A 12,072-nucleotide genomic window follows, 5' to 3' on the forward strand; every position below is an offset into this window, starting at 1 on the left:
TATTTACAAATTTAATACTTAGAATTTACAAAGTGTTATAGTTTGCAGGCTCACTGCGAAAGAAACTGTGGTTTTCTTACATAAATACATCTTCCTCGGATCACAAAACCACCTACTTCTGTTTAAGGCTATAATATTATTTATGATCCATTGATCCTCTTCTTATAAATAATAAATCACATCCTACTCAACAAAATTAGCATACAAACTGCAAGAAAACAAACAAATTGATCAAGTCTCAACTCTCGAGACGAAAACTCTAGTATGGATTTCACAGCTCAGAAAAGCACTACAATTACAATGAGAACTGAAGTAGTGATTGGTGGTTTATTGTGCATATATGTGAAAAATACAAAAATGCTTCTCATCCGAAATGGTCAGAAAGAACAACTCCAGAAAATGAGACCAAAATTGAGCATTCGATCTTGATCAGAAAACCTCTAACATGTATCACAACAGAAATCAAACATAGCAACAGTTGACTCCCATGTTAGAGAATTGACTTGACAAAGCAGATCCACCGCCATCTAAATCTCTTCTCCTTGGCCTCACTGTTGGAGGCACCCAATTTCCAAAACCATGAGCATTATTATGATTATTATTATTTGCTCCTTCTGTAGTAGCAGTATTATTATTAGGGTGAGATCTACAGAGCCACTTGGATTGCATGTATCTTGTGGTTCTCCATGGTGGCACGTGCAGACCCTTTTCTCTAAGGGACTTCTTGGCAGCAGAACACATCAACGAGATTATGTTACACAGCAGCTTCTCAGTTCCAACAAACACTACTGGGAGTGACTCTGTCATTTCTTTGTAGTATTCTGTTGGCCTTGCAAGTTCAAATTGGCACCTAAAGTCTATATCTACTATTACTCTCACTTCACTATTCTTATCACCTTCAACTATCACTTCAATATATTCATATTCACCTGTCATAACAAACGCATACATTAATTAAGCTTACTTAGACTGCTTTAATAACTCATCAGAAAACTAAGAAAAAAAGGAAAGAGATTTTTAATTAATTAATTAATTACCAGCAGGACAACCTAAGGAGGTGGGCCAAGATGTTTGACAGAGAGAAGCATTGAAGCCATCCATTTTCAACCTCTTAACAAGCCATGTTTTAAGGTTACTAGTTGTTTTCTCAGAAGTAGCATGTCTGCTTCTCATATGCTTCATCACGCAATTCAAGATCTTCGACTCTGCTGCTGTTTCACTACTCCTAAGAATATCCTGAAACAAACCACTTAGTTCAATTGCAAACTATTAATTATGGAAGAGACACAAAGAAACTAAACTTGAACACAAGTAGTTAATTACCTGCAAAATAAAATATTCGTTTTGATGGTTTAAGGAACCACAATTTGAGGAATTGGAATTCATGGTAGGAGGTGTTGATTCTGATTCTATGAAATCTTGTACCATCCTCACCAAGTCCTCCTCTCCTAGACTTCCCATCGTTGAAATAGAAGAAGGGTGTGTGTGTAATGATTGAAACTCTAAAGAGATTCAATTCAGGTTTATTTATATTGATTAATGTATGGTATGGTATGGTTATGGTTATGGTTATGTTGATGGTATTTATGGCGGTGGAAAATTGAAACTTTGCGATGACAGGTCACGAGATGAGGGTGATATTAAGCGGTGAATAATACTATACAAACAATTGAACAAAGTTGACGGCAGTAAATGAAGTGGTTTTTAGAATTTGATCCATGGGTTTAAATTCAATTAAATATGACTTAATTAGATTAGATACCATCATTCTGATTCAATTCTAGAAGCCAATTTTAGAAGATATCCCTTATAAATATTTTAAAAATTTTATCCTCAAAAGAAGTAAGATTTTATATCATAATTAAACTGTTAAAAGTATATCGAGGTGGAATATGCTTATCTTGGTTACTTTCATGACTATGAAAAAGACATAAGACGAAATTATACTAACAGTATTAATTTTCAACATATTCCAGAAGCTACTCTTCAGTTTTGCCTTGAGCAATGAGTGTAGTCTCCAATTATCCATGTTTGCGTGACCCATTATGAGATGAGCAACAAGTTCAACTCAGCTGGGTCCATATGATTGATATGGTTTCCATTACTTCCATGATGAAGATAGGGATTTAGAATTTTTTTTTTTTTCACCATTGTAATAGCAACTTATTTTTGTTAGTGTTGTGCTTCTTCGTGCCTATCCCATCTTAATTTTAAGCGTTAAATGTTAACCACAGACTAATCTTTAAGATTAGACATGTATTAAAATAATTTTTAAAATTTTATTTACACTAATTAAGATCTTGAAATTGAAAAAAATGTATCAACAGTTTGACGAGTCACTTGATAAAAAAAAAACTGAACAATAGATATAGTATAATTTATCAATATTAGAGACGTAATTGATATAACGTAACTAACAACAATATTAGATGTAGATTAAAATTAACTATTAAAATTAATTATTAGTATAAAATATATGTTAGACTACAAAATATATGTTAAAAATAAATTAAAAACTCAGTATTTATACATAAATATATATATATAGACGACTGATTTTAGTATAAAAATAATATTTTTATATAATTAATATTTTAAGAATGATTTTAGTATATACAGCTAACAAAAAATTACTTTAAAGCTAAACTGTAATTTTACCAATTCATTATACATGAATAAATGTAAAGAAATCTTTTAACGAGAAAGAAATCCATACTAATATAAAAAGAAATAGTCATAATTCTAATCGCATTTTAGAAGGAGGATCCCGAATATCCTCCAAGAGGACTACAATGCAAAAGATATAGAAAATACGGGAACTACGTTGCATGTGTTAAAAAATTTAAACGAAACCATGCAAGATGGGCTTATGGAGAATAGCCCACAAGAGATAGATACATGAGAGGTCTATTTACAAACAAAGAGTCTCAAGAATTGGGATCGAAAAAAATCCGCAAAAAAAAAAAAAGAAGACGGCCCTTTTGAAGCTTGGCCAAAATGTGTAAGAAAAATCAATAAACAAAAAAAATAAACTAACCATGGAACCCTTGACCATGATGGTGAAGCAGAACCTGACCCAAGAACCTATCAAGCCTTCAAAGGAAAAGAAGGTAGATGAAGGCATGGAACTTATGGTGATGGAGATGATGAGAGAGATATAGCATGAATAATATACGGCGTTCAAAACCCTCACGCAGGATCAACAGCAACTACCTTGCGAGATGTTAGCGAGGGCCGCTTCAAATCGCTTCATATTTCAAATTCTATTTTCCATCCTGGTGAAATTAGCAAAAGAGCTAAAATTCTCTCGGATAAGCAACTGAATGCTGGAAAATTGAGTAAAAAGATGGTGATGTGTGTGCTGGTTAGGTTCATTCTGAATAGGTCTCTGGATCATCTGAGGCAAAACTCTCAATTGATTATTTCGATATTTAAATTATTCATCCACTCTCTTATAATATATTCTCAATAAATTTAATATCTTGAAATTTTTGTGGAGCTGGAGGAAGAACGTTCCCTGTCCTCATTAGGGATTTGAAGAAAGAGTATGGTGTTGGGATGATCATCCTTCTAGAAACCCATATTAGCGGCAATAGAGGAAGAGATATGTTGGAATACAAAATAAACATTAAAAACGAATTAAAAACTCATAGTATTTATACATAAATATATAGACGACTGATTTTAGTATACAAATAATATTTTTATATAATTAATATTTCAAAAATTATTTTAGTATATACAGCCAATAAAAAATCACTTTGAAGCTAAACTGTAATTTTATCTATTCATTATATATGAATAAATGTTAAGGAATCTTCCAACGGGAAAGAAATCCATACTAATATAGAAAGAAATAGCCATGATTTTAATCGCATTTTATAAAGAGGATCCCGATTTAATATCTTCCAGGAGGACTATAATGCATAGGACACAGAAAATACACGAGCTGCGTTGTATGTGCTAAAATACCTAAACGAAACCATATAAAATGGGCCTATGGAGAATAGCCCACAAGAGATACATGAGACGACTATTTACAAATAAAGAGTCCCAAGAATCGGGGTTGGAAAAAATTCCCAGAAAAAAAAGAAGGCAGCACTTTTGAAGCTTGGCCCAAATGTGCAAGGAAAATCAATAAACAAAAAAACAAACTAACCATGGAACCTTTGACCATGATGGTGAAGCAGAACCCGACCCAGGAACCTATCAAACCTTCGAAGGAAAAGAAGGTAGATGAAGGCATGGAACTTGTGGTGATGGAGATGATGAGAGAGATGCAGCGTGAACAATGTACAATGTTCAAAACCCTCAACCCAGGATCGGCAGCAACTACTTTGCGAGATGTTAGCGAGGGCCGCTTCAAACTGCTTCATATTTCAAATTCTATTTTTCATCCTGGTGAAACTAGCAAGAGGGCTGAATTTTCCCTGGATAAATAGCTGGATGTTGGAAAATTGAGTAAAGAAGATGTGATGTGGGTGTTGGCTAGTTTCATTCTGACAAGTCTCTAGAGCATCTATGGCGAAAGCTCTCAATTGATTGTTTCGATACTTGGATTATACTTCTGTCCTCTTATAACATATTCTCAATTAATTTAATATCTTGAAATTATCGTGAAGCTGGAGGAAGAACATTCACTACCCTCGTTAGGGATTTGAAGAAAGAGTATGATGTTGGGATGATTATCCTTCTGAAAACCCATATCACCAGCGATAGAAGAAGAGATATTCGGAACAGATTAGGCTTTGATAGCAGCTACTCTGAGGAAGCTAGAGGCCACTCAGGGAGCATCAGGTGTCTTTGGGATTTGAACATCTGAGATGTTGAGGTAATCAGCCACAATTTTTAATTTGTTCATCTTAAAGTTGCTATTAAAAACTCTTGTACTGTCTTTATCACTGTCGTTTATGGAAGCCCTCCGAAGATCAATAGAAGAAGTCTCTGGGACAATTTTAGGGCTATTAGTGATGATATGAACTCGCCCTGGTGTGTACTAGGGGATTTTGACTCTATCCTACATAATTTAAAAAGAAGAGGTGGTAGTATGAGTCAAAATAGAAGTGCCTGTAATGAGTTTCAATCTTGAGTCTCTGATTGGGGCTTAATTGATATGGGTTATTCTAGATGGCCCTTTATGTGGAGGAAGGGTAATCTTGTTGAAAGGTTAGACAGAGTTATGAGTAATTTAGATTGGCAAATTTTCTTTTTTGAGACTAGAGTCAGTCATTTGTCTATGATGAAATCTGATCACTCACCCTAAACCCTAAACCTTCAGCTTTAGCTTAATCATTCTCCCAATAGAAGAAGACGTTCTTTCAGATTTATAGATGAGTGGCTCACCCACCCTGATTTTGGGATCTTGTTAATAGTGGTTGGAAGATGGTCAACTCGTAGTCCAATTTCTTAAATGACTTTACTAACTTGCTCAGACAGTGAAATTATACAGTCTTTGGTAATATTATAAGAAGGAAAAACAAAATCTTGAGAAGACTCCATGGTATAGCGTTGGTTCTTAAAAACAATAGCAATCCTTTTTTACAGAGAATCTTCAAATTCAGCTATAAAGAGAGTGTGTGAAGAAATCCTTATACAAGAAGAACTCATTTGGTACCAAAAATGTGATGCAAAAGAATAGAATTTGGGGATCGTAATACCAAATACTTTAATGGGATGATTATGGCTCGAAGAAGAAGAAATAAAATCTTGTCTCTGCAAGATGATGCTAGTAACTGGGTCTCGGATACAAACCATTTGGAAAGTATGGCTAACTCCTTCTTTTATAAGTTATATCATGATGAGCTGTCTGATGTTCCATATGTTATTAATCAAGTCTTTCCTCCCTTATATGTTGATGAGCTGAATTTTATTGGAGGTAATGTGAGTTCTATTGCAGTCAAGGAGTCTCTTTTTAGCATGGGTGGGCTTAAAGCTCAAGGAAGGGATGGAATTCATGCAAAAAAAATTTTCATAATCAATGGGATAAAGTCGATCCTGACTTATGCAATTTGGTAGAGAGGATTTTCATGAACCCCAAATAGATTGAGGAAATTAATGAAGCTCTAATAACTTTGATCCCTAAAGCTGATTCCATCACTAGTCTTAAACAATTGCGCCCCATCAGTTTTTGCAATGGCTCCTATAAAGTGATTACAAAAATTCTGGCAAGGAGATTGAGGAGTGTTATGGAGATATTTATTGCTCCCATTCAATGTAGTTTTGTTCCAGGAAAACATGCATCCGACAATATTATTATTACTCAAGAAATTATTCACTCTATGAGGAGTAAGAAAGGTGAGAATGGGTAGATGGTGATAAACCCCAAATTTGCGGTTTATCTTGTGTTGATTTTAGGGGATTTTATCATCTTTTCTCACATTTATTCAATGAAATAGCATGATTTTGTGAATTACTCCTAATTTATGCTTAAGAGTAAAAACATTCTTTTTAGGCCCTAAAATTGCTAATTTTAATTCACTTTAATTCCATTCGATGCCTTGATATGTTTGTTAAGTAATTTCAGGATTAGAAGGCAAAGATTGGGTGGAAGGAATGAAGAAAAAGCATGCAAAAATGGAGAATTCATGAAGAATTGAGGATTTCCTGAACTGAAGGCCACGCGCACGCGTCACCCACGCGTACGCGTGAGATGGAAATTCGCAAGCGACGCGCGCATCACCCCATGCGCACGCGTGACCAAAGAATCATCAAGCGACGTGCACGTGTCATCCACGCGCACGCGTGATGTTGGTCACGTGACTCACTTAAGGGCAATACGCTGGGGGCAATTTCTGAGCTCAAGGAGGCCCAAATCCAACTCATTTCTGATGCTTTTGAATCCAAAGATGGCAAGGGATTGAGGGGGGAGAACCATAGTGTAGTTTTCATCATATTGTAGGTAGAATTCTAGAGAGAGAAGCTCTCCCTTCTCTCTAGAATTTAGAGTAGTTTAGGTTTAATTTTCTTAAATCCAACTTTTAATTCTTATTTTGATTTAGTTTTTCTTCTTAATTACTTGTTGTTACATCTCTATTCTTCTAGTTTTACTTGTATTTCCCTTATTTTGTTACTTTTATGTTCATGCACTCTTGTGGATTTAATTTTCCTTTAATGCAATTTCATGTTTCCATGTCCTTTTTATGTTTATCTTAATTGCTATTGTTGATTTCTTGCTTGTGTTAGTTATGGGTTTCACTAATTCTTGTATTTTCTGATGTTTACTTTTATTGCACACTAGGTGTTTGATAGAATATTTTCACTAGTTTTTGGGTAGTTTTCTTGACTCTTGGCCTAGGCTAAGGGAATTGAGTGACCTTGAGTCATTGGGTCTCATTGAATTGGTGATTTGAGAACCCTATGTGGTCAATTTGATAACCATTGACTCTAGCCTACTATTAAGTCAATTAGTAGCTAGGTTAGGACTTATGGATTGATACTGATCAAGCCTATTTGAAGTACTTAATGCTTAGAGGTAGACATTATACTTACTTCAAGTATAGGAGTAGACTAAATGGGTTGGTCCTTCATAATTATCAATGTATGGTTTTTAGACAAGGATGGTGATCTCAATTACCCATGTCTAGCCAAGAGCTCTTTCCATTTCTTTATTAGTTCTTGTTATTTACTTTCTTCATAGCCAATAATTGATCACTTCATTGCAATTCCTTGTGAGACGACCGAGGTTTGAGTACTTCGGTAAATTTTCATTGGGGTTTGTACTTGTGACAACCAAAGCAAATATTGATTGAGGATTGTTTGTTGGTTTAGAACTATACTTGCAACGAGACTTCATTTGTGAAATTCTATACCAGACAAATCAATTTCCTTTAAATCAAATGGCGCCGTTTCCAGGGAATTGCAATGGTGTTATGTTATTGACTATTGTGAATATGTGAATATGTTTGCCTTTTGCTTGTTTGTTAGTTTTTGTTAGGTTTAGGACTTGTTGCTTATTTTTGTTAGCCTTTGTTTTTATTTTCTATCATGAATTCTCACCCCTTTGGCTATGAGTTTGGTTCAAATTATGTTGTAGAAAATGGAAACTACAATGAAAATATGCATCAAGGATGGAACAATCAAAGATGGGAGGAACCTCAAAGGATTTGTCAACCTTCTTGGCAACAACCTCCTCCGATCCGTTATAGGTATAATTCTACTCCTAATGCATATCAATCTAATGGATGTGGTGATCCTTATTGTAGTTGTCAACAATCACCACCATATGCCTATGAACCACCTCCTTAACATAATTTTGAACCACCATACTCACAAGTCCCTTATCACCAAACACCTCCATATGACCCTAATCCTTATCCACCATATCAATCACCTTATGAGCCCTATGAACCATACATGGAGCTACCATAATTCTAACACAATTACTTCCAAGAACCACCTCCATATACACCATCTCCATATCGTTATCAAGATGAACCACCTTCTAATTATGAGCCCTTTCTCCCAAATAATGAACCATCTCTTCCCACACCACCTCCTATGGATGAGTCTCTCCATGCCTTCAAGCTAGCACAACAAAGAGATATTAGCTCTTACCTCCAAAGGCAAGAAGAGACAAAAAAAGGAGTTCAAGAAGATAGAAGCCGTGCTTGCCACCGTGGCGGAAGCCGTTCGCAACATGATCTCCTCCGCCTAAGCCTATGTAATCAATGCACTTCCATTGTTGAATGTGGATAAGCAATCAAGGAGCATAGTGAGGGAGTAAGTTTGGTGCTTCAAGGTGGAGAAGAAGAGTTGAAGCAAGAAGTGCAACAAGAGGGGGAGGTAGAGATGATTGAAATGGAAGGAGTGGTTGAAGACCTAGGAGATGTTGAAAGTCCATGGGAATGTAGAATCATAGAGCCCTCTTCCAAGAAGCTTGACATTGATGTTGATAAGGGTGCGCAACCTCCAAAGCATATCATGATTGAAGATCTTGAAGAGGTTGATCAAGAGATGGATTCAATCATTGAAGAATTCTTATCTACAATTGAATCCTCTCCCATTGGACATGAAATTAAGATTAAAGAAGAAGATGCACAACCTCCCATGCCCTTGGTAAGTAATGAAGAAGAGATTGAATTGGAAGAGAGCTAACAAGAGGATGAGGTTAAAATTGAAAAAGCTTGTAAAGAGGTAGAGATAATCAAGGAAGAGTACAAGGGAGTGGAGCTTGCAAGATCATTGGAACCACCCCTTCCTAAGTCACCATCCAACACAACATTCAACTGGGTAAAATTCTTATCTTTAAGCTTTGTTTTCTCACTTGAATATGGTTTGATTGAAAATGATGGACAACTTAGAGCTCTTTGTGGAGTTAAGAGTAGGAGAGAGTTGTGTAGTGGTTGGAAGTTTGATATTAGGCTCATCAAGGTTGGAGGCTCAAGGTTTAGGAGCAATGGTTGGTGTAGAGCTAGAGTGTTTGGGTCTAGGAGGATGTTTAGGTGCTCAAATGAGAATTCGGCTTGTCTACCACCCAAATGGAATAATGACGATCATTTAGAAGATGGGTGTGAGAACAAAGTTTGGGACCCTAGATTGCACAATAAGGATCAATTTTGGGAGCTCCAATCTTGTGAAGGACTCCATCAAGACTTGGTGCAACTCATTGGAAATCTTGGAACACAATGGAGGGCCAAGCATTGGTGGGAGTTCCAAGAAGAATTCAAGCATAAGCCATCATGGCAAGGAGCTTCCCAATAGTCTAACTTAAGGACTTAAACTAAAAGTGCTAGGTAGGAAACACCCCACCATAGTAAACTCTTTTCATTCTCTTGTATATATAATCAATGAATGAATTGAGTTGCCATTGTTAGGTATTTTTCTTCTTTGCATACTTTTGTTTTAGTATTTTGGTTGCTAGTTGTTTGATTAGATTTGTGCCTTAAGTTGTAGAGTAGTTGTTGTTGAGTAGTGTTTTACTTGAAGTGTAAGTTTTGTTTGTTTTGTATTTGAAAATTTTTCAAAAACCAAAAAGATTTATTGTTAAATTCAAATTTTGATTGTTTTAGAATACTTGTAGAATAGGAGAGTGCCTTGTTTCTGTTTCATATGTTAAAAAAAAAGGGTGCGCACCACGCCTAAGCGTGGCCGACACGCACGCGTCATTTGGCATTTGGGACTCCTGGTACAAAAACCAGAGAGTTGTGCAAAATTTGTGCGAGAACTGTGCTGGGAGTACAAATATGTATGCATGCACTGAATAATTGTTGATTGTTAGAAGAAAAACAAATCTTGGAAAGCATGAGTAGAGGAGAATTGAGTGAATCGACCCTATACACTTGAGCGATTAGAGCGGATACACTTCCGGTGAGGGTTCGATGCTCAATTTCTTGTTCTCGACTTTCATGAGCTTTCTTCTTGCAAGTCTACTTGAACTTCATTTTCATATTTGAATTGGTGGGATTCATGAATCGTCATATAATTTTAGTCCCACATGTGCATATGTATTCTTGGAGATTAATTTCCTTTTAACGAAGTAGGTAGAAGAATTTTGCATTTAGTTGCATTCATATAGATAGGTTTATATAGTTTATTTGCATTGAATAAATGTTCATACCCCTTTTCTTGTCTTTCTTGGTTTAGCATGAGGACATGCTTGGTTTAAGTGTGGGGAGGTTTGATAAACCCCAATTTTGTGGTTTATCTTGTGTTGATTTTAGGGGATTTTATTATCTTTTCTCACATTTATTCAATGAAATGGCATGGCTTTGTGAATTGCTCCTAATTTGTGCTTAAGAGTAAAAATATGCTTTTTAGGCCCTAAAATTGCTAATTTTAATTCACTTTAATTTCATTCGATGCCTTGATATGTTTGTTAATTGATTTCAGGATTAGAAGGCAAAGATTGGGTTGAAGGAATGAAGAAAAAGCATGCAAAAATGGAGAATTCATGAAGAATTGAGGATTTGCTGAATTGAAGGCCACGCGCACGCGTGAGATGGAAATTCGCAAGCGACGCGCACGCATCACCCCACGCGCACGCGTGACCAAAGAATCATCAAGCAACGCGCACACGTGATGTTGGTTATGTGACTCACTTAAAGGCAATACGCTGGGGCGATATCTGAGCTCAAGGAGGCCCAAATCCAACTCATTTCTGATGCTTTTGAACCCAAGGGTGGCAAGGGATTAAAAAGGGAGAACCATAGTGTAGTTTTCATCATGTTGTAGGTAGAATTCTAGAGAGAGAATGTCTCTCTTCTCTCTAGAATTTAGGGTAGTTTAGGTTTAATTTTCTTAAATCCAACTTTTAATTCTTGTTTTGATTTAGTTTTCCTTCTTAATTACTTGTTGTTACATCTCTATTCTTCTAGTTTTACTTGTATTTCCCTTATTTTGTTACTTTTATATTCATGCACTCTTGTGGATTTAATTTTCCTTTAATGCAATTTTATGTTTCTATGTCCTTTTTATGTTTATCTTAATTGCTATTGTTGATTTCTTGCTTGTGTTAGTTATGGGTTTCACTAATTCTTACATTTTGTGATGTTTACTTTTATTGCACACTAGGTATTTGATAGAATGTTTTCACTAGTTTTTGGGTAGTTTTCTTGACTCTTGTCCTAGGTTAAGGGAATTGAGTGACCTTGAGTCATTGGGTCTCATTGAATTGGTGATTTGAAAACCCTATGTGGTCAATTTGATAACCATTGACTCTAGCCTACTACTAAGTCAATTAGTAGCTAGGTTAGGACTTATGGATTAATGTTGATCAAGCCTATTTGACGTACTTAATGATTAGAGGTAGACATTATACTTACTTCAAGCATAGGAGTAGACTAAATGGGTTGGTCCTTCATAATTATCAATGTATGGTTTGTAGACAAGGATGGTGATCTCAATTACCCATGTCTAGCCAAGAGCTCTTTCCATTTCTTTATTAGTTCTTGTTATGTACTTTCTTATTATTATATTTTCTTGCCAATTGAAAATCAAACCCCCTTGTTCTTCATAGCCAATAATTGATCACTTCATTGCAATTCCTTGTGAGACGACTCGAGATTTGAATACTTCGGTAAATTTTTATTGGGGTTTGTACTTGTGACATCCAAAATAAATTTTGATTGAGGATTA

General features: G+C 35.6%; 1 protein-coding gene across 1 annotated transcript; it reads right to left on the reverse strand.

Moving 5' to 3' along the window:
- Positions 1-227: 227 nt before the first annotated feature.
- On the reverse strand, positions 228-1,781 carry LOC112733127 (uncharacterized). Its single transcript, XM_025781998.2, has 3 exons — positions 1,324-1,781; positions 1,038-1,236; positions 228-929 (listed from the first exon to the last, which is right to left on the reverse strand). Exons 1-3 carry the CDS (start codon positions 1,459-1,461, stop codon positions 463-465), a joined length of 804 nt encoding a protein of 267 aa, XP_025637783.1. The 5' UTR covers positions 1,462-1,781; the 3' UTR covers positions 228-462.
- Positions 1,782-12,072: the final 10,291 nt, after the last annotated feature.

Source organism: Arachis hypogaea, chromosome 13 (genome assembly GCF_003086295.3).
Source record: "Arachis hypogaea cultivar Tifrunner chromosome 13, arahy.Tifrunner.gnm2.J5K5, whole genome shotgun sequence".
In the NCBI taxonomy this organism is placed as follows: Eukaryota; Viridiplantae; Streptophyta; class Magnoliopsida; order Fabales; family Fabaceae; genus Arachis; species Arachis hypogaea.